A 26,318-nucleotide genomic window follows, 5' to 3' on the forward strand; every position below is an offset into this window, starting at 1 on the left:
GCCCCCCCCCCCCCCCAAGTTTGCCCAGCGCCACGTTCGGAGCGGTGCCCCCGGCCTCGTGCTGCGCTGCCGCGCCGGGGGCTGCGCTGAGCAAACGGGGAGCTGCTCCGTGTCCCCACCGGAGCACGGCTGCGGTCACCAACGCAGCCACGCATGTGATTGCTAACACCATCACTAACGAACTGCTTTGCGAGTGACTGGTGCAGCCCCTAACACGGTGTGAGCCACCTCGGTGCCACCAGCCCGCCCTGGGGACTTGCAGGAGCTGTGCAACAGCGAGTTGGGGAGTGTTACCCGTGAGGTACACGACGTCCTGCCACCCCGGTGCCGTGGCCGAGCCCTGGAGCTCGGAGGCACAGCCCTGGGCAGGGGATGGTTTGGTTGCCCACCCCTCCAGAGACCCCTGGTTGCCCCACTTGGCTGGGAGCTGGCACGTCCCACAGTGTGGCTGCCGCAGAGATTAGCTGGTGACACTTAAAACGTGCTGTGACACCCGGCGGGGTGACGTGCAGAAAGGCAGAGCCCCCGTGGGGAGCGGGGACGGGCTCTATGAACCAGCTCTCTCGCACGCTGCATGCGAGGGGGGGGCCTGGGCCAGGTGGGCAGAGAGCTTTCTTCTCCCACTTTTGGGGTTTGCCATAACTGGGGCACATCTCTGCGCTTCCCCCCACTTTTTTGCCTGCCCGGAGGGACACGTTCCCCTGGGGCTGTAAATTGTAGCTGTTTCATGGAGCAGCCTCTTGCCCTCCTGGCATGGAAAAGCCCCCCCGGTGGCTTTTCCCACTCCCTGTGGCTTTTCTGGCAGCGAGGCCCCGCGGTGGGTTGAAACACGCTCCTCTTGTTTGTCTGACCCTCAGGTCAAGGACGAGGACAAATCCTTAGCTGTGAAAAGACCCGGGAAGGAGGATGGGGCTGTAAGTGTCGCAGGGCATGGGTAGGGTGGAGCTGTGTCGGGGATGGGGGTCACCCTTGGGGACAGACCCCGTCCCAGGGTTTGGGGACATCACAGAGGGTTGTGGGCTCAGCATCCCCCCCAGCCTCGGTCCCTGGGGAGCTCCAGGGCAGCGTGTGGAGGGTGGTGGGTGTTTTTGGCCCATGGTTACAGTGCTGGCTTCCATGCTGCCCGCCAATGCTGTTGGTGGAGGAAATCTTAGGGCTTGCCTGGTGCGTTGCAGAGAGGCTGCTGGTGCCCTGAGCCCTGAGTTTTACCCCCATACTGGCAGCCCCAGGGTCGACGTGTCCCTGAGTGTGGGGCCGGGGAGTCCATCATCACTCCCCTGGGGTCCTGCGGGGGGCTGCAGGTTGGCTGGGGAAGGGGACTGGATGTTTTGTCCCTTGGTGCTGGGGTCTGGCCGGGAACTGGGCACGAAACCCCAGGCATCACCGTGTCCCAAGCAGAGGGTGCTTGCGGTGGCAGGCGCTGCGCTACCAGACCTGCACTCACACCCGTGTCATTGTGGCTGCAGTCAGAGACCCCCAAGGATGCAGCATCTGCACCCCCGAATCCTGAGCCCCCGACTCCTGAGCCCCCGAAGAGCCCCGAGCCACCCCCTGGGCAAGGGAAGAGCCCGGAGCCCGTGATGAACGGGGCGGCCGTGAATGGGCTGGAGGGTCCGGCCACCGAGGCGCAGGGGGACGATGGCCAGGGGCTGTCCCGCCGCAGGGTGGTCCGGGTGGTGCGCAAGGTGGTCCGCAAAGTCCTGCCGGGGGAGGACGCCGGCGGCACCAAGGAGCCTGGGCGAGACTCCAAGTCTCCCGAGCCAGTGCCGCCCCCCAGGAAGGAGGAGACGGGCCGTCCTGCTGTCCCGGCTCCCCCGGCCCCGCCGCCTCCTCCCACCATTCCGGCAGCACCCACCAAACCAGAGCCCAAGGATGAGATCTCAGCAGGGCTCAAAACCCTCATGGCGAAAGGCAAAACTAAAGAGCACCGGCCACGGCTCCGGCCAGGGGACAAGAGGGAGGAGAAGTCCCCCGAGCCAGCCGGGGGGGACGCGAAGCCGTCCCTGTCCCCAGGCGCCGAAGCCAAGCCGGAGCCCCCGGCGCAGCCTTCGGGAGGGAAAGCGGAGCCCACAAAGGCACCCGCTCCGAAACCCACCGCCCTGGAGAGGCACAAGGTACTGGTGTGTGCGCAGCGAGGGATGCTTTAACACAGCCTTGGGGTTGTGCCACCCGGCGCGGCATGGTGTGAGCTCACCCGCATGGTTTGCAGTGGTTTTTTGGGGTGTGCAGTGCTGGGTGGGGGTCACTTTTGGGGATAGTTGTATGTGCTGCGGCCATCCCATCACTCTGCCCCTTATCTCCCCCCCCCACCCCGGCTCGTGTGGAGAAGAAGCTGCAGCCCGGTGAGAAGCGGCCGACCCCCACGAAAACTGCCCCGGCACCCCCCCAGCAGGTGTGTGGGAGTGGGGATGTGGGTCCCTGGGCAGTGCGGGGAACCCACCGGTACCCCGGCTGTGCCAGCCTCAGGGCTCGCAGGTCTGTGCCAGCCTTTGCCCTGGTACCTGCCCTGAGTGCCAAAGGGCTGTAGGGCTGGGAAAGCCTCTGCGATAGCCCCTCTGCTGCCTGCGAGCGTAGGGCTGGCGGGGGCTGCGGTGCTGGCGGGGGCTGCGGTGCCAGCAGGGGCTGCAGGGCAGGCGGGGGCTGCGGGGCAGCCGACCTGGTGCTAATGGTGCTCTGCCTCCAGGCTGCCCCCGGCCCCGCATCCCAGCTGAGCCCGTCGGAGGAGGCACAGCGCCGGCTGGAGAGGATCTTCACCGCTTCTGTAATGCCAGGGGTGTTGGCCCTCGTGTGCCGCCCGCTCGGGGAGGGGGACGTAGGGGCAGCGTGTGGCTGCCCTGGCCGTGCCATGTCTTCTGCACGGGGTGATTGTACCCCTGTGCCCAGCCACCAGCCCTGTGGTCCATCTCTGGGTTGGCACTGGCAGGAGGGGATGGGTGACTGGAGATACCAGTGGGTTTGGGGTCGCTGCCCAGACCAGCGATGCCCAGCAGCCCCCACTGCAGCCCAGGCACGGCTGCCCATGGCTGGGGGATGCCCAGGCGGTTCCGTGGGGGTTGTGGCTGTGTTGGGCCCCCGTGGAGCGTCGTGGTGCTGCTGCTGCTGCTCTCTGCCTCTCACCCCTTCTCTTCTCCTTTCTCTCCTCCTTCCTCGCTGCTGTTAGCTGGACCCCGCCGCCCCCGCCTCGGCACCCAGCCAGGTATCGTACCCCCGTCCTCAGGAGCCCTCTGCCTCCGCCAGCGACCCCCCGCCATCCATCTGGGCTGGTGTCTGCGCCCGCGCCTCGTGCTGGAGCGTAAGGCTTTACCCGACCCGCACCGCTCCGTGGGCTGCCACGTTCCCCACGGGGCCGGAGGGTGCCGGGGTGGCCGGGGCTGAGTGCCTGTCCCCAGCGGGGCGTCCCGGGAGGGTGCTCTCCGTGGAGGTGGCACGGCTGGGGCGGGCAGGGGTGCAGAGCAGGATGGAAAGGGGCAGAGCACCCAGCACAGGCAGAATGCATGGCTCGTGCCAGAGCAGCCGTGGCGTGCAGTGCTGGCCAGGCTTGCAGCGGGTTGGCACAGTGGCCCCCAACCCTGGGGGCTTTGGCAGCGGGGGCTTTGGCAGTGGGACCTCACGGTGATGTCCTTCCTGGGCTCTGTGCATCCCCAGCATCATGATGGATGTGCCACTCCACTGGCCACAGCGGTGGCCCTCACCAGGAGTGCCCATGGGGTTTGGCAGAGTGGCACTTTGCCCTCGCTCGCTTCCCCCCGCTGCTCTCTGTGCAGTCTGTGGGGCAGAGATTAACTCTTCTCGCCTTCACGCCCCATCTCTCGGCCTTGCCAGGGTCAAGCGGACGATGCCCCGGCAGCCCCCTTTGGCCCCGTCCCTGCTGCAGCTCAGGTTTGGCTTTGGGGCTCACCCTTCTCCTGGGTGACAGGGACATCCCTGCTTGCTGGCCGTCCCAGCCCGGCATTTCCCATGCCGTGGTACTCTGCCATCCCTGTGCCACGTCCTGTGTCCCTCCGTTATGTCCCTGCAGCGTGTCCTGTGTCCCTGCCCCGTGTCCCTGCAGCATGTCCTATGTGTCCCCACATGTGTCCCTGCATCCCGGCACGTAGCTGGCATGGATGCCCGTTCTCTGGGCTGTGGTTTGGGAGCTCAGCCCCTCCAGGCTTGTCCAAGGTGGCCACGATGGATGTGCTTGTGGGCCACTGTGGCTTCATGTCTGCCCTGGGCTGTGGCAAGGGCCCTGGTGACCTCTGTAACCCTGAGACCACAGGGGTCCCTGGGGGCAGTGGGCAAGCTGGGAGGGCTTGGGGCTTGCGGAGAGTAGCCATGGCTGTCTATCATGGTGGCCAGGCAGCCCTGCTCCCTCCAGCCCCAGGGATGTGGGGAGGGGATGGGGGGCAGGTGACTGTGACCACTCCATGTCCCACTGTCCCATAGGCCAAGACAGAGGAGCAGATAGCAGCTGAGGAGGCCTGGTATGAGACCGAGAAGGTGTGGCTGGTGCACAGGGATGGGTTCTCCTTGGGTGAGTCGGGGGTCAGCCTGGCACTGCCGGGACACTGGGTGCCCTGTCATCCCGATGGCACAGCAAGCCCCCCATGGGCTGGCCATGGTGTCCCCAGGGGGCTGCTGGCACGGTCCCACTGAGCGCTCCGTGCCCCTCACAGGCAGCCAACTGCGGCTGGAGGAGGGCAGCCCCCTGCCCGAAGGCAAGGTGAAGGTGAAGCTGGACCACGATGGAACCGTCCTGGAGGTGGAGGAGGACGACGTGGAGAAGGTAGGGCCGCGGGGTGGGGGACGGTGGGGCAGACCCCTGTTCCCCGCCTGATGCCCCCTCCTCCTTGCTGCCAGGCGAACCCCCCCTCCTGTGACCGCGCAGAAGACCTTGCCAGCCTCCTCTACCTCAACGAGTCCAGTGTGCTGCACACCCTGCGGCAGCGCTACGGCGGCAACCTCCTGCACACCTACGCTGGCCCCACCATGGTCATCATCAACCCACTGAGCTCCCCTTCCATGTACTCTGAGAAGGTGACCCTGCTGCTGGCGGTGGGGCGCGAGGGGGACCAGTGGCTGGAAGCCATGGCACTGCTCAGAGGGAGCCGGTGAGGGTGGCAGGGTGCTGACCCTCGCCCGCTTCCCCCTCTCCCCCAGGTCATGCACATGTTCAAAGGGTGCCGCCGGGAGGACACGTCCCCTCACATCTACGCGGTGGCCCAGGCCGCCTACCGCAGCATGCTGATGAACCGCCAGGACCAGGCCATCGTGCTGCTGGGCGCCAGCGGCAGCGGCAAAACCACCAACTGCCAGCACCTCGTCCAGTACCTCGCCACCATCGCCGGCAGCACCGGCAAGGTCTTCTCCGGTGAGTCCCCGGCGGGGTGCGGGATCCCCGTGCCGCCTGCGCACGCTCCTTGCTTTGCGGTCACAGCCCCCAGCAGCCTCCATCACCCGGCGGTGGCCGGACACACGCCCCAGGGCACGCGTTCACCTTCTCACGCCGGTCTCTTTACCGCGTTCTGGAGGGCTGCCGCGGCGCGGAGCACGGCACAGGAGCTGCAGCAGCGCTTGCCCGGCCAGCGGTGCCGGCTCCGGCCACCCGCCGCACAGCCCCTGCACCCCACCCCCCCGCTTCTCTTCCCGCAGCGGAGAAATGGCAGGCTCTCTACACCATCCTGGAGGCTTTTGGCAATAGCAGCACCGGCATGAACGGCAACGCCACCCGCTTCTCCCAGATCATCTCTCTGGACTTCGACCAGGCTGGGCAGGTGGCATCCGCCTCCGTACAGGTGAGGTGGCCACCATGGTCTCCCCTCATTGGCACGGGAGCCAGTCTGTCCTCACTGGGGTGGCCCCTACCCAGTACAAGAGCTGGTCCATCCTCACTGGGGCTTTTCTTCCTGGCTGCACGCTAGACGTGAGCTCTGCCCGGCCGTGCTCGCCCTGCTTAGCAGCCAGGCATCTCACTCTCATCTTTGTTCACACTCAGATGTGCACAGATCAGGTTGACTCCCCATCCTTGTCTGAATTAGCCCCAAAATCAGGGTATCTTTCTCCCAGAGGCCACCCTGGTGTGATAACAGCAGAGCCTTTAAAATTCAAGAGGGCTGCTTCATGCGCCTGGAGTAGCAGACACCCCAGGAGAGGAGATGCTCACAGGTTGCTTGGATGGTGTTTGCATTCCTGTGATGCCCTGTGGTGGGTGGGAGACCCTCATGTCTCCCTGAGGACCCTGAGCTGGCAGCAAGAATGAGACTTGGGTTGGGCTGGGGGGGTCTTGGTGGGAGTGGGGCCCTCAAGGATGGTTCCCAACGCTCCCAACCTCCACCAGACGCTGCTGCTGGAGAAGCTGCGTGTCGCCAAGCGCCCAGCCAACGAGGCCACCTTCAACATCTTCTACTACCTGCTGGCCTGCTCTGACAGCACCCTGCGGTGAGCTGGGGGGGCGAGGGCACAGCTCCTGGCCCGGGGGGCTCTCCGGGGTCTCCCATACAGGGCCAATCTTGGTGTTTATCCCCACAGGACAGAGCTTCACTTCAACCACCTGGCAGAGAACAACGTCTTTGGCATCGCACCTCTCTCCAAGGTCACTGCTGTGGGGCTGGGGAAGGGGTTATGGAGTGGGACGGGGTTCCCTGGCCAGTTCAGGTGCAGGGGGAGGCAGAGCTGGGCACCTACACTGATGGCTCCCATTGCTCTCCACAGCCAGAGGAAAAGCAGAAGGCGACACAGCAGTTCAACAAACTCCAGGCTGCCATGAAGGTCATGGGCATCTCCGGCGATGAGCAGAAAGCCTTCTGGCTCATCCTGGGGGCCATTTATCATCTGGGGGCCGCTGGGGCCACAAAAGGTAACGAGCTGCTCAAGGCTGGGAGGCATTAACGAGCTGAGGGCTCAGGGCTGATGGCTGCATGGGGTCCCAGAGTGATCGCAGGCACCTTGGCACCTTGCAAACGGCCCCCCTGCTGTGGCCAAACCCTGGGGGGGTGTTTGGGGCTGTGTCAGCTGAGGGACAGTGCCCTGCCACCCAGGATGCTCTGGGACACCAGGCTTTACCCCCTTGGTTGGGGTGGTGGGAGTGGAATGCCCCCCGACCCTGGGCTGGCCCCTGCCAATTTGGGGGACTGGAGTCCTGGCTGGGGCTGAGGGAGTCGAGGGGATGTCGTGTGTCCCCCCGTCCCCAGAGTAACACCTCTCCCCCCGTCTTCCCTGCAGAGCCACTGGCAGACGGAGCCGGTAATGGGAGCCACGGGGGGCTCTGCTCTGGGTGGTGCCACGCGGTGCTGGTTTTGGGGCTAAAATGGGGGCTTGGGATGCTGCTGGTGTGCCGGGACGACCAACCTTGACCCCCAGCTGGGTCCTGGCAGCCCCAAATTTGCCTGCTGCACATCAGGACACCCCCACCCGGTCCTCTTGGCACCATTGGTGTGGTGGGGCTGGGCTGTCCTGGCATCCAGAGCTCACCGTGGGTCACAGGGCTTGCTCTGACAGGCACCAGCTTCACTCTCCACCCCTGGGGGCGGTGAATTAGGCTTTGTGGGGCTGCTTTTCTCCCCCTGGGGCTTTCACCCCGTGGTGCTGCAGGGAGCTGGTGAGAGGGTCTGGGCACAGCACACCCAAAATGGGCACCCGGCGCTGGCGGCTGCACCCAGGGCATTTGCAGTTGTGGGGGAAAAGATGAGTTTGGGATGAGAAGGGAGAAGACCGGCGGGGTCTCGGGGGCACAGCGGGGTGCAGGGCTGGTCCACGGGGTGCTTCGAGGCACTAGAGGGCAGCAGGGCCCCACTGCAGCCACCGCAGCAGGGATGCTCTGGCAGCTCAGGAGCTTCTTCATGGGGCACTGCTGTGGGGGGACCCCAAATCCTGCTTGGGGGGAGCATCCCCACATCTTGCTCAGAGTGACCAGCCAAGCCCCATCTCTGTGCTGCTCCCAGAGCATCTCATGGGCACTGGAGATGCTCAGAGCCAGCTCGGCCACACCAACCCCCATTTCCTTGTCTCCTGGATGCTTATACCAGGCTGGATCTGAGAGCGGCTCCCCATGCTCCGGAGCAGAGCTGAGCTGCTCCCCACCAGTGCCCACGGTGCGGCTGGGGCTCGCAGGGGAAGGGCCCCCATGCTGGGTCTCAGCGTCTCACTGTGGGGTTGCCTGGGGGGAGAGCAGGCTTGGCGTGTGCGTGGCGCGTTGGTTTCGGCAGGAGGGCGTCCCCGTGCCGCGTGTCCGCGCTGTCGCGTGCCGTTGTTTCTAACCCCTGTCTCTGTTCGCATGGTGCATGCTGCCCTTTTGCAATGCAGACGCCGACGAAGGTAAAGTCCTGTTCTCCGCACGCGTGTCTCTGGCTTCCCCCTCCCACCTGCCACCAGCCTTCCCCCTGTCGTGTCCCTGCGTGTCACCATTAACCCGCTCCCACCTCCCCTTCCCTCCTCTGGCGTCCATGTGCTTGTGTCTGGCAGCCGTGGTCTGTCCTGCCGTGTCGCGGCTGGTTGGTGCATGTGGCCGAGCAGGGACATGTCCCTGTGCTGTGGTGGCTCAGAGCCCCGCACTGTCACAAGCCCCAGGGGGTCCCCAGGCAGCGGTGGCGAGGGGTGATCCCCACTCCCTGCCCCATGGGGTGATTCCAGGCTCAGCCCTGCAGAGGCACAGAGCCGTTCACCCCATTTCCTCTAATCAGACCCCAAAACACATTTCCTGGCCATCCAGTGCCAGCCATGTGCTCCCACTGTGCATCCCCAACTTACTCTGGGGGACCCTGAGACCATCTCAGGTCTGGCTGGAGATGCCCCCCATTTAGGGGGATGCCTTGGCCAGCGCTGAGCCCCCTTTTCTCCACCCTCCAGCTGGGAGGAAGCAGTTTGCACGCCACGAGTGGGCTCAGAAAGCCGCCTACCTGCTGGGCTGCAGCCTGGAGGAGCTCTCCTCCTCCATCTTCAAGCACCAGCCCAAGGGCACCCTGCAGCGATCCACCTCCTTCCGGCAGGGCCCCGATGAACCTCCCCTGGGCGACGGCAGCACAGGTAGGGTGAGGGACAGTGGGGACAACGGGTGGCCCCGGGGGACAACGGGCTGGGAACGCTCAGGGTTGCCTTGGCCAGGTCCCAAACTGACGGCGCTGGAGTGCCTGGAGGGCATGGCGGCCGGCTTGTACTCCGAGCTCTTCACCCTCCTCATCTCCCTACTCAACAGGTAGGTGCTGGGGGACTGGTGGAGCATCTGGTGGTGGTGGGGAACCGGCAGCACCCGCTCACCCGGCGTTGTCCCTTTGTCCCCCACAGGGCGCTGAAGTCAAGCCAGCACTCGGTGTGCTCCGTGACGGTGGTGGACACCCCCGGGGCACAAAACCCCGAGCTGGCGGGGCAGAGCCGGGGGGCTACCTTCGAGGAGCTCTGCCACAACTACGCCCAAGAGCGTCTGCAGCTCCTCTTCCACCAGCGCACCTTTGCCCGTGAGCTGGAGCGCTACAAGGAGGTACCGGGGACACCCAGGGCTGCCATCGCCTCGTCCCCTCCTGCTCTCCCTTCCCCTCTCTGAGCGAGCATCCCCCACCATGTCCCCCCAGTTTCTTACCCCACAGTCGCTCTGGACTGGGTGCAACCGAAGCAGCTCTGACACGATGCTCGGAGCAGCAGGGTTCTCCCCAGGGAAAGCCCTGTCTTCTGCTCAGACCCCATTGAAACCAACACCCTCACTGGCTGCCGGTCCCTGTCGCTGCTCCCTCGCTGAGCAGCCACTAACCGTGCTTCTGTGTCCCCCCCACCAGGAGAACATAGAGCTCGCCCTGGCTGACGCTGAGCCCGGCTCCTCTGACTCTGTAGCTGCTGTAGACCAGTCCTCACACCAGGCACTGGTAAGCACCCACTGCGCTTCCTCGTGGCCTCATCACAGCAGTTTGTAGTGTGAAGCAGCAGCCGGGCAGCTTTCCTGGTCATTTGGAGGGAGTTAATTAGGGGAGGGAGAGGGGCCGTCCTGCAGGCTTGGCCATGAGAGCACTACTGTGAGCGTGTGTGCAGCCCACATCCCTGGTGCATCCCCCGGTATGGTGTCCCACCACCACCCCAGGAGCTACCGGTGCCACAGACAGGAGGGTGAGGAGCCTTTTGGGGATGCCCAGGGTGCTCTGGTCCCCAGGGTTCTCCAGTCCCCGGAGTGCTCTGGTCCTCAAAATACATAGTTCCCCAGGGTTCTTCAGTCCCTGGGGTGCTCCAGTCCCTGCTGGGGGAGGCTGCAGAGACCAAGGGGGGCTGTAGTACCAGCCCTGTGCTGGGTTTCATCATACAGGTTCCTGAGCACAGTGTTTTCCACCCCAGTGAGCATCTCACTGCCCACAGTATCACGTACTGACTCTTTCCCTGCTGGGTCTCCATTAAGCAGGGGCCCTCTTGCATGGTGCCACTTTGCCTTGCTGCTGGCAGCGGCCGAGTTGGCATGCTCCCCGTGTCCCCTGTGTCCTCTCACCCATGTCCCAGGGGACACCGGTGTGCTGGGATGGGTGCAAGCTCAGTGTCACCCACAGGTCCGGTCGCTGGCCCGCACGGACGAGGCGCGGGGGCTGCTGTGGCTGCTGGAGGAGGAGGCACTGCAGCCGGGTGGTAACGAGGACACCTTGCTGGAGCGGCTCTTCTCTTACTACGGCCCCCAGGAAGGGGGCAAGAAAGGTCGGTGGGGGGGGACCTGGCATGGTGTGTGCTGGCAAAACACCAGCCCCGTGCCCATCGGTGCTGTGTCTCCCCACAGGGCACAACCCACTGCTCCCCAGTGACAAGCCGCGACACTTCCTCCTGGGTCACAGCTCAGGGACCAACTGGGTGGAGTACGATGCCACGGGTTGGCTCAACCACGTCAAGCACAACCCGGCCTCCCAAAACGCCTCCGTCCTGCTGCAGGAGTCGCAGAAGTGAGTGGGGTCCCAGGGGAAAAAAGGGGTACAGCAGCGGGGAGAGGTGATTTTGGGATGTGATGTCCCCTCTGTGCCCCGCAGGAAGGTCATCAGCAGCCTGTTTGCCGGCCGCGGTGGGTCGGCGCTGGTGCTGTCGGGCTCAGTGGCAGGGCTGGAGGGGGGCTCTCAGCTGGCCCTGCGCCGGGCCACCAGCATGCGCAAGACCTTCACAACCGGGGTGGCCGCTGTCAAGAAGAAGTCCCTCTGCATCCAGATCAAGCTGCAAGTGGTGAGCGAGGGGTTGCCGAGGTGGGGGTCCCCAGGTGGTGGGGAGCTGCTGTGTGGGGTCACCTCTCACCCTGCTCTCCCGTCCCCACAGGACGCCCTCATCGACAGCATCAAGAAGTCCAAGCTCCACTTCGTGCACTGCTTCCTGCCCAAGGCGGCGGGGGGCGGCGGGGACCCCCGGGCTCTGCCGTGCCGGCGGGTGAGCGGCAGCGAGCTGGAGCTGCCGGCGGAGCACTGCGAGGCCGGGCTCATGCAGCTGGACGTGCCCCTCCTGCGTGCCCAGCTCCGCGGCTCCCGATTGCTCGATGCCCTCCGCATGTACCGCCAAGGTGAGCCGTGCCCCCGACATCCCCAGCCCCCAGGGAAGGGGGGGAATGCCAGGGCTGCGGGGATGGGATGTCGTGGGGAGACCCCGCTGTGTCTCCTCCCTCAGGAAGGCTCCCTCGGAGTCTTCCAGGGAATCCCTTCGGTATGTGCCCTTGCTCCGAGCCCAGCCGTCCCCCCCAGGGCGGTCCTTGTCCCCGTCCCCCCCCTTTCCCTGCGGGGCTGTTATCTGCTCTGGGGACAGGCATGGCCTTAATTGGGTGTCTCTGCTGGTGCCGCTGGCTCCTGGCAGCTCTCCCGCTGGCAGCCGGCCCCTGTCCCGCTGGGGCGAGGGACTCCGGGTCGTGCTGAGCAAAGCATTTATCAATACCCGCGGCCCAGGTTTTATTGCCTGGAGGCCGGACCCTTCCTGCCGCCATCGGAAATCGATGCCGCCCGCGCACCTCCCGGATCGATGGCCGCGGCCAGCCGGCTGTGCCGGGGTCAGCGTCCCCGTCAATACCGCGTCGTTAATTAAGATGTGGAGGCTCAGCGCTATGAGGCTGATGCAGGAGTTGGCCGCGGCTCAGAGCGGAGCCGGAGCGGGGCCTGTTTGCTTGCACAAGTGACACACGTGTCCCTGTGCTCCCCTCCCGCCTCCCCCCAAGGCGGGATCTGGCTGCTTTCTCCCCACATCCCAGCCAAAATTGCTGGAGGACACGGCCAAGGAAAACCTCCCGGGGAGGGTCGGGACACTCTGGCCATGCTTGGCCCCATGGGGACCTTGTGCCACGTGTGGTAACCCCATCAGCTCTCCCAAAAGATGGGCTCCAGGGAGTCAGGGCACGCAGGGCTGTCCCCGGCCATCCCCGGGTTGTCCCAGCTGCCCCCACAGCCCCACTCTTCCTTTCCCCCCCACCCCAGGGTACCCCGACCACATGGTGTTTGCGGAGTTCAGGCGGCGCTTTGACGTCCTGGCCCCACACCTGACCAAGAAGCACGGGCGCAACTACATCGTGGTGGACGAGAAGCGGGTAGGTGCCCTGCAGCTGGGGCTGGTGCTGTGGCCTGAGGGTCCCCTGCACCCCGGGGTTCTCCCAGCCCAGCCCTGATGCCCTTCCATCCCCACAGGCGGTGGAGGAGCTCCTGGAGTCACTGGACCTGGAGAAGAGCAGCTACCACATGGGCTTGAGCCGGGTAGGATGCCGGATGCTGGCTGTGGGTGCCGGCGGCGGCACGGGGCAGGGGTGGGCGGCACGGCTCGGCACAGCGTGGCGGGGCAGCACAAGGGCACCACTGTTCGCTTCCACCTACGGCATTCCTCGTGCTTGGGGAATAAAGCCCCCACAGTGGTACAGGACCAGTGGCTGCAGAGGGGGACAGCCACATCCCCGCCAGCTGGTGCGGCGGGAGGGTGGCACGGCGTGGCCGGAGGGATGCCGGCACCCATCGGCATCTCATCCTGCTCCCCTCCCGCAGGTGTTTTTCCGGGCCGGGTCGCTGGCCAGGCTGGAGGAGCAGCGGGACGCACAGACCAGCAGGAACATCACCCTTTTCCAGGCGGCGTGCAGGGGCTTCCTGGCACGGCAGCAGTTCAAGAAGAGGAAGGTTCGTCCCAGCAGCTCTCCCCTCCCTGCTCCGCCGCACAATTTCGCCTAAAATGGGCAGCGCAGCCTTTCTGCCGCCGCCTGGGCCAGCACCTCCTCCTCCTCCCTCCTCCTCCCCCCCCCGGCTCCCGCCCAGCCGTGGGGGGCCGGGGGAACCGGGGGGACCAAGGGGGATCCAGCAGGGAGGGTGCTGGGCATCGCCGCAGCGGGATGAAGCGACATAACGGCTCCTACTTTTATTATTAAAGAGGGTGTAAAATAGGCATCTCGGCAGCACCTCTGCCTTCTGCAAGATTAGCATTTGGAGGGGCTGGAGAGACTCAAACAGCAGATAAACTGGGTGCAATTAGCCCAAATGCTAATGAAAGGGAGTGTGCCAGGGTGCCAACGGGGGTGCTGAGCACCCGTCTGCCCAGCTTTGCCCCACCGGTGGCACCCCGTGTTGACACCCTGCCCTGTGCAGATCCAGGATTTGGCCATCCGGTGCGTGCAGAAGAACATCAAGAAGAACAAGGGGGTGAAGGGCTGGCCCTGGTGGAAGCTCTTCACCACCGTGCGGCCCCTCATCGAGGTGCAGCTCACCGAGGACCAGATCCGTGGCAAAGACGTGAGTGTTTCTATACCCGGGGGGACACCAGATGGGGCAGGGTGGGCTGGAGGTCCTGGGCAGGACCCCACAGTGGGGTGGGATTCAGGACCCCATGGCAGAATGAGATGCAGGATCCCGTGGCGGGGTGGGACGCAGGACCCTGTGGCAGGGTGGGATCCAGGAGCCCGTGATGGGGGGAGAAGCAGGATCGTGTCTGCCCCGCGCCCCGTCAGCGCCAGGCTCGAATTGCTCCCTAATTTGCGAATCAGCATGTCATTAGCATCCCGAGAGCCGGCTGTTGCATGAGCCCAATTACAAGGCGTGGAGAATGGAAATGAAACCGTGTGCCGAGAGGCATATGCGGGGGCTCCGCGCCATGCTGGCAACCAGACACTCGTGCCCCCGCCGAGCTCGCCCGGCACAGAGCTGCTGCCTGGCTCAGTTTTCACCCCGACCCGCTGAGAATGGGCACCTGGGGTGGGGGCACTGAGGCCCCCTCCTGCCCCCCCCTCCCTCTAGCTTGTACTGGGACCAGAGGAGGGGAGAGAAAGATGTGCTTGAAGCTGGCAGCCGGGCACGCCTCCCCGGTGCTGGCTGGTTCTCCCCAGACATGCCCGTGTGCCCCCTCCCTCCCCACTGGGCTGCGTACACCCAAACTCTTGGGGGAGCTGGGGATGGGGGGGTTTGCTCCCATCCCCTCTCCCGAGGGGGTGCGGGGACCCCTCTCTGGCTTTGTTGGGGCTGCCTGGTGTTTCGACACCATTTATGGGGTTGGAGTCTGCACGGCTGTGGAGCGGGATGGGGAAAGTCCCTGCCCAGCCCTGGCCCCGGGGAGACCTCACCCTGCCCACCGAGCGCTGGGAGGGTCTTAGGGGGGGGGAAATTGGGGGACCTGCCAGGCTCCTGCCCGCCAACCTCTTCCCCTTGTGCCTGCCCCCTCCCTCACCGCCCGCTCTGTTGCAGGAAGAGATCCAGCAGCTGAAGAGCAAACTCGAGAAGGTGGAGAAAGAGCGTAACGAGCTCCGGCTCAACAGCGACCGCCTGGAGAGCAGGGTAAGTCCTTGCCAGCACCGGGAGGGGGTGCGGTGCCGTGCTGGCCCGCTCCGGTGCCCGCCCCAGCCCACGGTCCCGTCCCCCTCCCTCCTCAGATCACGGAGCTGACATCGGAGCTGACGGACGAGCGAAACACCGGCGAGTCAGCCTCCCAGCTGCTGGACGCTGAGACGGCGGAGAGGCTGCGGGCTGAGAAGGAGATGAAGGACCTGCAGGTACATGCCCCTCTCCCCGGCGTCACGGTGTCTCCTGATCCCCCACCCCCGGCACTCACCACGGGCCGTGTCCCCCTCCCAGGCCAAGTACGATGCTCTGAAGAAGCAGATGGAGTCGATGGAGATGGAGGTGATGGAGGCTCGGCTCATCCGGGCGGCCGAGCTCAACGGGGAGCTCGATGACGATGATTCGGGTAACGTCCTGCCACCAGCACACCCTGGGTGCCCTGTGGTCACAGCACCATGCCCCCCCAGCTCTCCATGGTGGCCCTGTACCACCCCTCATAGCCCTTTGGTGACCCCATTTCCCCGCACAGGAGGCGAATGGCGGCTGAAATACGAGCGGGCAGTACGGGAGATCGACTTCACCAAGAAACGGTTGCAGCAGGAGCTGGAGGACAAGCTGGAAGTGGAGCAGCAGGGCAAGAGGCAGCTGGAGCGGAGGGTGAGTGGGGGGCTCTGGGGACCCCTCAGTCCCCCCGCTGTGGGGATGGGGAGTCACTGCCTGCTTGGAGAGCTACACATGGGGGGGCACGTGGCCAGGGCAACGGGGACGTGTTGGCTTCCCGGAGCCCTCACCACCCTGCCTTCTCCTGCCCGTAGCTGACGGACCTGCAGGCAGACAGCGAGGAGAGCCAGCGGGCGCTACAGCAGCTGAAGAAGAAGTGCCAGCGCCTGGCTGCGGAGCTGCAGGACACCAAGCTGCACCTCGAGGGTCAGCAAGGACGCAACCACGACCTGGAGAAGAAGCAGCGGAGGTGGGGACCGCAGGGTGGTGGTGGGGACGCGGAGGGGACGGCATCCTTGCCGCACAGCGAGCCTCTTGAGAAGTGGCATTACCATTTTAGCAAGGGTTTGGGCACTTCACCAGCTCCCACTTGGCCGAGGTGTCTCCAGAGGGATGGGGCTGCCTGGGTTGGATGTGCTCATTGGAAGGGGGACCCTGATGCCCTTTTGGGGGTCCCGGAGCTGAGTGATCACCCCACGTGGAGGCCGTGCCCCGTGGTGGAGGCTGCTCGTGCCCCGCAGCTCTGCTCGGTGCGCTCTCTCATCCCGTCCCCTCTCCCAGCCCCAAAGTTTGCTAACGTTATTAAGCAGCAGGGACGCTTTCATCTCATTATGGTAATGATCACACACACAAATACAGCGAGAGAATCCAATCTAATTAATTTCAATTTCCGCGGATTGGAGTCTGTGCTAATGCAGCTGTTTATTACCCAGCGCGAGGAAAAAATGGGGATTAGCAGCCGAGGTGTTTAAAGGCAGGTCACAAACTCAAGCGCAGGGTTGTTTTCCAAACCCCAAAGGCAGCGATTTCAGAGCAAACCTGGCTGATCCCATCCCAGGGGCACTGGGAGAGGCTGCCCCAGTGCTGCTCGGCTCCAGGCTGCGCAGGGTCCCACCGGGGGCTCCTGTCCCCACCAGGGCTGGGACTGGTGCCATCTCATGTGGGACCATGGTACCAGGCTGCGGCTGGAAGAGCCGAGTTGCTGCAAGAGTTCATGTTTGCTGGAGCTCCCCCCATGTCCTGCAGCCCCTCCATGTCCTGTTTAGAGGGTGCTATGTCCCCTGCTGCCTCCATGTAGCCAAGTCCCCACTGTTACCAGCCACGATCCCTGCTGGCACGTGCCATCCCCAGCACGGGGTGGCTCAAAGAGCTGCTGGGGTCCACGCTGTGGGCTCTGTGCTCTCCATTAGCTGCTGAGTGAAGGCATCAGAAGGAGTTACTCCAAGTGGCTCCGCACCGCCGTGCTGGCCATTAAAAGCTCATCAACAGCCTGTTTGGAATGAGTACCCTGTGGGACGCCGCCCTTCCCAGTGCCTGCTGGCGTGGGATGGGGATGCTCGGCGCAGTGCCAGTGGCACAGGGCAGGGTACCCATCCCCGGTGCCCGTCACGGGGTGCTGAGCGCCCGCCCCGTTCTCCCCACGCAGGTTCGACAGCGAGCTCTCGCAGGCACACGAGGAGGCGCAGAGGGAGAGGCTGCAGCGGGAGAAGCTCAGTCGCGAGAAGGACGTGCTGGTGGCCGAGGTCTTCGGCCTCAAGCAGCTGCTGGAGGTGAGTGGCCCCTGGTCCTCTCCCCAGCCCCCCGACCAGCGGGTACCCTGGGCTCATGGTGACCCCCTCTCTCGGCAGGATAAGGATTTGGACATCGCGGGGCTGACGCAGAAGGCAGAGGCGCTGGAGGCCGAGCTGCAGGACCTCTCCTCCCAGGAGTCGAAGGACGAGGCCTCCCTGGCCAAGATGAAGAAGCAGCTGAGGGACCTGGAGGCGAAGGTCAAAGACCAGGAGGAGGAACTGGATGAGCAGGCTGGGACCATCCAGATGCTGGAGCAGGTACGGCGGGGAGGGGCGAGGTTTCTGGGTGGGGTGGTTTCATGCAGGGCTGTCATTACCTGGGCTGGGCTTGCCCGGGAAGAGGAGGAGGTCGCCCTCAGCCCGGCGTCGGGCCAGGCATCGCGGCTGCCGACACGGCTCCTGGCCCTCCTGCCATGGCCCGGCAGGTCACTGTGGGGCGGGCGGCCCGGCCGGCCTCGGACCGGGGGGTTTTCTGGGTGAGTGGCCTGGGGGGTGGTGTGAGGGAAGGTCCCCATGTCCCCTTTGGTCTGACCACGTCCCCCCCCGCCATTTGCAGGCCAAGCTGCGGCTGGAGATGGAGATGGAGCGGCTGCGACAGACCCACGCCAAGGAGGTGGAGAGCCGCGACGAGGAGGTGGAGGAGATTCGGCAGTCGTGCCAGAAGAAGGTAGGGTTCAGCAGTGGCCTCTTCTGCCCTGGGGGGGACAGGATGTGTCCCCGTGCCCCGGCTGGGTGCCGGGAGCTGCCAGCTGGGCACCATCACGCAGCGCCCAGCTCCCACGCGGCCACGGCCCGGCTCCACTGGCCCGGCAGGTCCGACTGGTCCCTCTGCTGCTTGGGCCAGCACACGCCAGGCTTTGCACCTCTGGTTGCGCAAACACCCGGCCGGTGGGGTCACCCGGCGTCCCCAGTATGTGGGGACACACGAGGAGGGGGATCTCGGCCCCTTCCTGCCACCCTGACCAGCTGCCCTGGCTGTCCCCCAGCTGAAGCAGATGGAGGTGCAGCTGGAGGAGGAGTACGAGGACAAGCAGAAGGTGCTGAGAGAGAAACGGGAGCTGGAGAGCAAGTTATCAGCCGTCAGTGAGCAGGTATGGCACAGGGCATCTTGGGGACCCTGAGGTGGCCATGGTGGGGTGGGTGCCCCTCTGACATGGTGCCCTGGCCCGGTCCTCCCTGCCACAGGCCAACCAGCGGGACTTCGAGACGGAGAAGCGCCTGCGCCGCGACCTGAAGAGGACGAAGGCACTTCTGGCCGATGCGCAGATCATGCTGGACCACCTGAAGAACAACGCGCCCAGCAAGAGGGAGATCACCCAGCTCAAGAACCAGGTGTGCATCCAGACCCTCCCAAAACAGCAGCCCTGGAGGGACACAGGGTGTCCCTGTCCCCTGGCCGGGCACTGAGCTGTGTCCCCTCAGCTGGAGGAGTCAGAGTTCACCTGCGCGGCCGCCGTGAAGGCCCGCAAGTCGATGGAGGTGGAGATTGAAGACCTGCATCTGCAGATCGATGACCTTGCCAAGGCCAAGTCAGCGGTGAGTGTTTTTTGGGATGTGACGCACCGTGATGGGGCCATGCCCCACCTGCAGCCACAGGGAGAGCTTCACCAGCACGATGCATGCTGGCAGGGTGACCCCACGCTGTTTGGGGTGGGCTTTGGGGGGGATGCCCCGTCTCCTGAGGTGCAGTGGGAGACACAGGTGGGTCCCTGCAGCTGGAGGAGCAGCTGAGCCGGCTGCAGCGGGAGAAGAATGAAGTGCAGAGTCGGCTGGAGGAGGACCAGGAGGACATGAATGAGCTGATGAAGAAGCACAAGGCGGCTGTGGCCCAGGTGAGGGGGGAGCAGCAGCTGTGGCACCCCCAGCCTCCTATAACACCCCTCTCAGAGCCAGCACAGCGGGATTCCCCTCTGATGTCCCCAATGTGTCCCACAGGCATCCAGGGACCTGGCGCAGATGAATGACCTCCAGGCACAGCTGGAGGAGGTCAACAAGGAGAAACAGGAGCTGCAGGAGAAGGTGAGGAACACTGACAATGGGCATGGGCATGCACTGTGGATGAAGCCAGGGGAACAGGGGGACACCCAGAGACTTGTTGTCCACACGATGGGGAGGTCCTGCTCTCTGGGGTGTGCAGAGCAGTCCCATGGGAAGCTCTCCATTGGGATGGGAGCAGCGTGGCTGGCAGCTCTGTTCCAGGGCAGCATGGCAGGGGCCCAGGGAGGTTGCGGTCAAAGCTGAAGCTGTTCTCCCCCCACTTCCCCACAGCTCCAAGGCCTGCAGAGCCAGCTGGAATTCCTGGAGCAATCCATGGTGGACAAGTCGCTGGTAAGCCGGCAAGAGGCCAAGATCCGGGAGCTGGAGACCAGGCTGGAGTTCGAGCGGACGCAAGTCAAGCGCCTGGAGGTAGGCACTGGGTGATCCCTCTGCTTCAGCTGGGACCACGATGCCAAGCTGCCCAGGGGGTCTGCCGAGCTCATCCCCAATATCCCCACCCCAGGACCCCCCACGCCGCAGCCCTCCGCTGCCGTCAGCCCGGCCCCGCGGGGAACGCTCCCTGCGAGCGCCGATAACAGTAATCCACCACCCAGCCCCGCAAAGTGCTGCTGTTTCCCTGCATTGACTTAGGGAAATTATAGACTCTCCCGGCCCCGCTAAACGCAGCCTGCTTTATATTCTGCCTCTGCAGCTCTGCTGGGGGAGTGGAGCAGCTTAGCTCTCCTCTTAATATCTTCCTAGCTGTTATTTCCCTTCCCCTCTCTCTCTGCCGGGGCCATAAATATGCAGCGGCTGGCTCAGCGGCTGGGGGAGAATGGGAGCTATTTTTTCCCTACGTTACACGCTGTAATTACTTCACACACAGTTAAATCTATTTTTCCAATTCGGCAAAGCCTCCGCGGGTTGTTCTGCCCCTTTTCCTGGCCCTGGGCGAGGGGGTTCTCCTCCATCTCCTTGTGTGAAGTCATGGGGATGGGGATGGGAGGGCTCCTCACGTGAGCCCTTGGTCGGTGTTGCTGGAGGGTGGGGGGGGGTCTGTGGGGGGGATTTGGGGTGACACCGCACCCGCCGCTCCACAGAGCCTGGCCACGCGGCTGAAGGAGAACATGGAGAAGCTGACGGAGGAACGGGATCAGCGCGCGGCCGCCGAGAACCGGGAGAAGGAGCAGAACAAGCGGCTGCAGCGGCAGCTCCGTGACGTCAAGGAGGAGATGGGCGAGCTGGCCAAGAAGGAGGCAGAGGCCAGCCGCAAGAAACACGAGCTGGTGAGGCACCCACGATGGGACCGGGCGCGGGGACGAGAGGGTTTCTGTGGGGTACCCCACTCATCCTGCTTCCTCCCCACAGGAGATGGACCTGGAGAGCCTGGAAGCTGCCAACCAGAGCCTGCAGTCGGACCTGAAGCTGGCCTTCAAGCGCATCGGGGACCTGCAGGCGGCCATCGAGGATGAGATGGAGAGTGACAGCAATGAGGACCTCATCAACAGGTGAGAGCGCCCGGGCCTGGCTGCCGCGCGAGGCACGTCACTGGGGCTCACCGCTTCTCCTTGAAATGCCACGAGGACCCCTGGGCTCTGCCTGGCCCCGGCAGGATGCCGTCTGTCCGTCCGTCCATCCATGCATCGTGCACCTGTGCATCTGTCCGTGCACCCGTGCATCGTGCACCCATGCCCACGTGCATCAGGCCGTGCATCTGTGCATCCCTCCCCGCACCCACAGCCACCCTGCGCCTTCACCCGCTTGTGGAGGTGCCTGAAAGGCAGCCAGGGCCGTGCTGGCTGCTTGGAAACAGCCCAGGGATCCCAGGAGCCAGGGCAGCACAGGCTGGCAGGAGCTCTGGCATCCAACCTGACCCAGGACACTGGGATCCAACCCAACCCAGGACACTGGGATCCAGCTGGATGCAGCCCACGCCAGGGGTGCAGAGCAGCCCCATCTCCCTCCCCTTTGGCCCTTCCCCACCATTTTATTTTCCTCCCCCTTTGCTCCCCACCCAGTTGGTTTTTTCTTTTTTTTCTTTTTCCTTTCATTTGATTTCCTTTCTGTTGTGTTTCTCCCATCCCGACCCTCCCCTCCCAAACCCCTCCCAGTTTGCAGGACATGGTGGCAAAGTATCAGAAAAGAAAGAGTAAACTGTGAGGACCTCCTCTTTCCTTTTCCCCCCCCTCCCCTAACCCCAACCTCACCCCCACGGGCCGGGGCCCCCGCATGCCACTGGCCCACCTCCGCATGCCCTAACAGCACCCACGGCACGGCACGTAACCGCATCCCATGCTGGGGGGGGGACAGGGGATGAGCCCCCAGGGCAGGGCGGGGGGTGATGCTCCACCATGGCTAATGATGAGCCTGTGTATCGGCGTGGACGTGACGGAGCCCCGCTGCCACGCACAATTAACATCCCTCATCGTGGGCGCTCCCTCGTGACCCGGGTCCCGCTTAACTAATGGCACGCTCGCCCGGATATAAATTGCATTTGACATGGAGTTTAATTCCGCCGGTTATAAAACCTCAGCTGCCCCTGGAGTTTGTTTACGGGGCTCGTCGGTTGTGGGTTTGGTTGGGTTTTTTTTTCTGTGTCATTCTGTGTTTTTGGTTGGTTTGTTTTTTTGTTGTTTTTTATTTTTCCAAGCCGAGCATTGCCTGGATGTATTGCAGGGGAGGGAGACGCACGTGCCGGAGTGCGGCTCCTTGCTTTGAATTTAACGAGGAGGATTCATATGCAGGGTCTATCCCAGCCCGTCCCCCCGAGCCCTCTGCCACCGTCCCCAGGCAGGGAATAAGCCCAAACCTGGGCAGATAAACCGGCCGTTTAGGATCATACAATATATCCCTTCCCTGGCAGTGGCTCGGGGGGAGCCCTCGCCTCTGGCTGCCCGGCAGGGGGGGGGGGAGAGAGGGGGCCGTGCCGCTTCGATTTCCTTATAGATCCCGCCGGTACCGCCATAACCCTAATGAAAGCAGTAAGCAGTTAGGTATTAAGAGAGATTTATGCAGGGATGCTTTTAACGTGGAGGAATGGATTTTGCAATGCATACGGCACCTTCTTTCTAAAGGCAATCAATATGGTTACGAACAGCCGTTATAAATTAGATGGTTTAAGCCAGATAGGGCTTTTTTTTTTACGCCGGGACGTAAATCAGGGGCTCTCCGGCACGGCAGGGCTGTAAATCTGCCCGCCGCGCTCCTGCGCCCGCCTTGCCGGAGTCGTTTCTGTTCTGCCTGCTAAACTCCTGTTTACCCAGGGCCATCAACATCGCTCTTCCTCGCTGTAATTTTGCACTCGACGGTGGCCTATAAAATGAACCCACTTAATTTCTTCCCAGCCCCGGAGCTGGAAATTTCCCGTGTTTCTGGAGCCATGCCCCGCCTGCTGCCCCTTGCTGCCCTGATGCCAGCCCCAATGACTTATCTTTCCAGCCCCAGAGCTGTGCAGTGGCAGGAGGGGACATTGGGCACAGGGTGTAGGAGCTCCTTGGCTGGGCAGGGGGTGGTTTTGGGGGTGCGTGGCACGGCTGTGCTTCGGGGAGCCCCTAGCTTTCAGGCTGAGCTGTATGCATGCAGGTTGTAGGCTGGGAGGTGGAGCAGGACCATGGGACAGGGTTTAGCCCATGCCAGGGTGCACAGGCAGTGGGTGCTGGGGGGGAGCCTGGCACAATTTTGCCTCCCCAGCACCCAAAATCTCACTTCCCCCTGCTCACCTCTTGCTTTCTCCTGCCCCAACCTGCTCCTCCGGCAGTGACGGCGACTCGGATGTGGACTCGGAGCTGGAGGAGCGTGTGGACGGGGTGAAGTCCTGGCTCTCCAAGAACAAAGGTTCCTCCAAAGCGCTCTCGGATGACGGCAGCTTGAAGAGCAGCAGGTGGGTGCAGGGCCGGCTGGCAGAGGACAGGGTGGGTTGTGCCAGGGGGTGTCTGAGGTGCGGGGAGGGCACCCATGGGATGTGGCACTGTGGGTGCTTGTGTGTCTGGCCAAGGAAGGGTTAATGTTAGTGAGTGGCTCTGTCTCCACTGGGGACACATCCCCCCACCCAAGGGGACCTCCCTGGTCCCCCTTCCCAGTATCTGACCCACTGTGGCATTGGGACCCACCCTGGAGGTGCATGGGCATCTGCAGCCCCCTCCCCATCTGCCTCACCGGGGGGTCACAGTGGTGGGTCCCAGCTCTGTGCATCGTCCCCTGACTCTGAGGCTGGATCCCTCCCATCCTCCCCTCGTTTGCAGCTCCCACCGCATCCCTCCCTGCTCCTCTCAGCAAACCCCAGTGACCCACACCACCCCCAGAGTGGGGGGGACATGCCCAGGTCCCCCGCAGCGCAGGGCCAGCGTGGGGCTGGGGCAAGCAGCCCTGCTCCTGCTCCCCAGGGAAGGCACTTGCCTGCTGAGTGCAGATTGCTTTTATCCAAACCCAATTTCCTAGCAGGGCTCCGGGAGTCCCGGGGGGCTCCCCCTCCCCCCCCTTCCTCTGCCAAGCAGGGGGGGAAAGATCTGAGCCGTTTTTTCTTAATTGGTTTAATTTATTCAGCGGTGCAGATGTAAAACATTTTGTTATTGGAGATAATTCCACCTTTTCTGAAGTCAGGAATCAAACGCGGCGGCTCCAGGTAGCCGACAATGAAATAAATTGAACGCAACACTTTAAAGGGGAATCAAAGTGGCGGCAAGAACAATTCCCCCATTTACATGACATTTTTTTCCGCGATGCTATTTCCCGCTGACGCAAATCACCGCCGCTGCCTCGCCGCTGTGCTGCCCCCACCCCTTAATCCCCCCCCCTCTCCTCTCCCCGCTCATCTCCATCTCTCTCTCATCTCCCCGCTGCGTGCGTGGGGCCGCGGTGCCGCCGGCACAGGTCAGCCCCGCCGGACGGTCCCGAGCCCGAGGAGCGACCGGTGTCGGTGTTGAGCTGCCTCAGCTATAGGAAGCGTCCGGGTCTCAAAGACTCCATAGGTGGCCGTGGGGATGAGCAGACGCTTTTCAGCGCGCTCAGCGAGCGGCCACCATCCCCTGAGCGTCCCGCACGGAGGGCGGCCCGGGGCAGCGAGCCCGAGGACCGGGCGGCCGTCATCGCCCGCGCCTTCGCCGACGCCAGCGAGCGGGCTCGGCAAGGGTTGGGCAAGCGTTGGTCACTCTCGGCCGCTGATGGTGAAAAAGCCTCCGTTGCCTCTGCCCCGGTGAGCCGGGCCTCCTCCACCTCCTGGAGGCTGGAGGATGGGGAGGAGGGGGATGAGAGATGCTCGGTGTTGAGCTTCGCCCTCTCCAGCCCCGGGAGCTTGAGGAGCCGGCGTGGGGGACCTGAGGGTCGCCCCGAGTCGCGGCTCTCCCTGGCCCGCAGCCGCCTGGAGGAGGCGGATGAGGGGTCCCGCGGGCAGCCCCCCCTGGGGCGCAGCTTCTCCGTGCCCCCCCGGCCCCGCAGCGCCGCCTCCGAGGATGGCAGTCCCAGTGATGTCCGCCCTGTGGGGCACCGCTCCTACCTCGACCCCGACCTGGAAGCCGCCATCCAGGAGGTGCTGAGCTACCGCCCACCACGGGCCAGGGGCTGCTCCAGCCCCGAGGCCGACTCAGGGGACGACAGCCGGAGCGTACGGAGCGTGCGGAGCACACGGAGCGCAGCCCCCCTGGGTGCCGCCGACCGCCCCCCCGGCAGCATCCGTCGCTCCGCGTCCGCCCTCGACTTCTCCCGGCGCTCCAGCCGGCGCCGCAGCAGCTCGGGCTCCTCCGAGGAAGAGGAGGAGCGGAAGAAGAAGAGCGCCAAGAAGCACTCCAAGAAGGCCAAGAAGAAATCCAAGAAGAAGAAGAAGAAGCAGCAGTCGTCATCCGACTCGGGTTCCTCCTCCGATTCATCCTCCGATTCTTCCTCCGGATCCACCAGCTCCTACCGCAGCACCTCCAGTGTCAAGAAGGGCCCACGGGCAGCGGGGGGCGAGGAGCCGGGACGACCCGGCCGGGGCAAAAAAGAGGAGAAACAGCGGAAGAAGCAGGTTGACAGCCTGATGATGAAGTACCTGTACCGCCCCGAGAGCGACTGAGGCAGGAGGTGGGAGCAGTGTGTGCCGTGCAGCATGAACCTCCCCGTGTGCCACTAACCACTCACCCTAACCCTCGCCTGGCTCTGGGGGACGGAGACCACCTCCGCCGGGCACCCCGGGATGGAGCACCCTGCTGCTCCTGCAGCCAGCCCTGGTTTTGGGGTGCTGCAGGGCGTCCCCTCAACGCATCTCCAGCCGTGGGGAGCATCCCTGGCATGGCCACAGCGGGACCGGCGACTGCCAGGACGTGGCATGTTTGGGATTAGCAGCTATGAGACAACTGGGAAGTGCTAATCCCTTCCTGGGATGCAGCTGAATCTATTCCTTCAGGAAATTTAAGGGTTTGCCGGGATGTCAGTGGGTCCTGAAGGTGGCGGGGAGGAGCGAGGCGGGTACTAACACGCACGCCTTGCAGTGTGTGAACCGGGGTGGGCAACCGGGGCTCAGAGATGTTTCTCAGGGTGGCCACATCCTGCTGCCCTGTGCCACGTAGGGTGATGGTGACAGGGAATCGGGGTCACCCTGCAAGGTCTGGGGGGCTCTGCACCCCATTTGATGGCAGAGGAGAGGGCACACTGCGGCTCACCAGCAGTGATTTCAGAGTGGGTTTGATCCTTTCCGACAGCTTGAGTGGGAGAAGGGCTGGAGGAGGGAAAAAAGCCTTTTGGAAACGTGGTTGTGGTTGTGCTTCCTGTCCCAGGGCCAAGGAAGGTGTCATGGGGGCAGAAACACCCCCAGCACCCAGCCATGGGCTCCAGTGTGACCGGGACCCTGGAGTGGTGACACCCATGAGCACCAGTGTGTGTGTCCATGGCCACATGCCCTTTTCGGAGTGTGGGGGGCTGGGGGGCTGCAGCCACCTGGGCAGGCTGGGCTCGGCCTCGCTGCAGAGCAGGGGCTCAGCTCAGCCCGGTGGGGCATCAGTCGTGGCGGAGTGTGCCCCAAATATCTCAAAAATCATAAAAAAAGGTGGCGATGGAGGTTCCATCCAGCTGCCTGCCAGCGTGTCGGCTCACCGCGGCTCCTGGAGCGTGTGTCGCTGTGACATGGAGCCTCCATGTGTCCCCCCCTCCGTGTCCCCCCCCCAACTAACCCCTCTCTCTCTCGCACAGCCCCCCAGGCTCCCGGCACCACTTCGCCTTCGACAGATGGGACGAGGAGCAGGACACCGGGGAGAGCACACGCCGTTCCTCCCGCAGCTCCCCCAGCGCCAGCGAGGCGGAGAGCCGGGCCGCCGAGACCCCCGCCTAGCCCCCCCTCAACCTCCCCCATACCCCCCACTTTCCCATCACCCCAGAAACA

The 26,318-nt window shown here is 64.2% G+C and overlaps 1 protein-coding gene across 20 annotated transcripts in view; it reads left to right on the plus strand.

Annotated features, from left to right (window-relative positions):
• MYO18A (myosin XVIIIA) overlaps positions 1 to 26,312 on the plus strand; it is a 32,590-nt gene extending 6,278 nt beyond the window's left edge. For 2 of the 20 annotated variants that reach the window (XM_014953217.1, XM_014953216.1), the window contains 46 exons: positions 858 to 914; positions 1,467 to 2,114; positions 2,330 to 2,392; positions 2,684 to 2,761; positions 3,161 to 3,292; positions 3,823 to 3,879; positions 4,426 to 4,513; positions 4,656 to 4,765; positions 4,840 to 5,016; positions 5,140 to 5,350; positions 5,632 to 5,774; positions 6,317 to 6,417; positions 6,508 to 6,571; positions 6,691 to 6,835; positions 8,281 to 8,292; positions 8,824 to 9,169; positions 9,259 to 9,451; positions 9,744 to 9,830; positions 10,497 to 10,638; positions 10,718 to 10,877; positions 10,962 to 11,148; positions 11,239 to 11,476; positions 12,375 to 12,484; positions 12,582 to 12,647; positions 12,930 to 13,058; positions 13,521 to 13,664; positions 14,610 to 14,699; positions 14,795 to 14,914; positions 14,997 to 15,108; positions 15,232 to 15,359; positions 15,518 to 15,672; positions 16,849 to 16,972; positions 17,051 to 17,251; positions 17,550 to 17,660; positions 17,980 to 18,084; positions 18,179 to 18,325; positions 18,416 to 18,529; positions 18,709 to 18,825; positions 18,929 to 19,012; positions 19,262 to 19,399; positions 20,071 to 20,256; positions 20,339 to 20,478; positions 21,082 to 21,126; positions 22,728 to 22,850; positions 23,840 to 25,024; positions 26,129 to 26,265. In XM_014953217.1, coding sequence (XP_014808703.1) covers positions 858 to 914; positions 1,467 to 2,114; positions 2,330 to 2,392; positions 2,684 to 2,761; positions 3,161 to 3,292; positions 3,823 to 3,879; positions 4,426 to 4,513; positions 4,656 to 4,765; positions 4,840 to 5,016; positions 5,140 to 5,350; positions 5,632 to 5,774; positions 6,317 to 6,417; positions 6,508 to 6,571; positions 6,691 to 6,835; positions 8,281 to 8,292; positions 8,824 to 9,169; positions 9,259 to 9,451; positions 9,744 to 9,830; positions 10,497 to 10,638; positions 10,718 to 10,877; positions 10,962 to 11,148; positions 11,239 to 11,476; positions 12,375 to 12,484; positions 12,582 to 12,647; positions 12,930 to 13,058; positions 13,521 to 13,664; positions 14,610 to 14,699; positions 14,795 to 14,914; positions 14,997 to 15,108; positions 15,232 to 15,359; positions 15,518 to 15,672; positions 16,849 to 16,972; positions 17,051 to 17,251; positions 17,550 to 17,660; positions 17,980 to 18,084; positions 18,179 to 18,325; positions 18,416 to 18,529; positions 18,709 to 18,825; positions 18,929 to 19,012; positions 19,262 to 19,399; positions 20,071 to 20,256; positions 20,339 to 20,478; positions 21,082 to 21,126; positions 22,728 to 22,850; positions 23,840 to 25,016 — 7,305 coding nt within the window. In that variant the 3' untranslated portion in view covers positions 25,017 to 25,024; positions 26,129 to 26,265. Of the gene's footprint in view, positions 1 to 857; positions 915 to 1,466; positions 2,115 to 2,329; positions 2,393 to 2,683; positions 2,762 to 3,160; positions 3,293 to 3,822; positions 3,880 to 4,425; positions 4,514 to 4,655; positions 4,766 to 4,839; positions 5,017 to 5,139; positions 5,351 to 5,631; positions 5,775 to 6,316; positions 6,418 to 6,507; positions 6,572 to 6,690; positions 6,836 to 8,280; positions 8,293 to 8,823; positions 9,170 to 9,258; positions 9,452 to 9,743; positions 9,831 to 10,496; positions 10,639 to 10,717; positions 10,878 to 10,961; positions 11,149 to 11,238; positions 11,477 to 12,374; positions 12,485 to 12,581; positions 12,648 to 12,929; positions 13,059 to 13,520; positions 13,665 to 14,609; positions 14,700 to 14,794; positions 14,915 to 14,996; positions 15,109 to 15,231; positions 15,360 to 15,517; positions 15,673 to 16,848; positions 16,973 to 17,050; positions 17,252 to 17,549; positions 17,661 to 17,979; positions 18,085 to 18,178; positions 18,326 to 18,415; positions 18,530 to 18,708; positions 18,826 to 18,928; positions 19,013 to 19,261; positions 19,400 to 20,070; positions 20,257 to 20,338; positions 20,479 to 21,081; positions 21,127 to 22,727; positions 22,851 to 23,839; positions 25,025 to 26,128 lie in introns of all 20 variants that reach the window. The other 18 variants (XM_014953223.1, XM_014953225.1, XM_014953222.1 and 15 more) reach the window with 18 other exon arrangements.
• The last annotated feature ends 6 nt before the right edge of the window (positions 26,313 to 26,318 follow it).

This window comes from Calidris pugnax, unplaced genomic scaffold, assembly GCF_001431845.1.
Source record: "Calidris pugnax isolate Ruff unplaced genomic scaffold, ASM143184v1 scaffold133, whole genome shotgun sequence".
In the NCBI taxonomy this organism is placed as follows: Eukaryota; Metazoa; Chordata; class Aves; order Charadriiformes; family Scolopacidae; genus Calidris; species Calidris pugnax.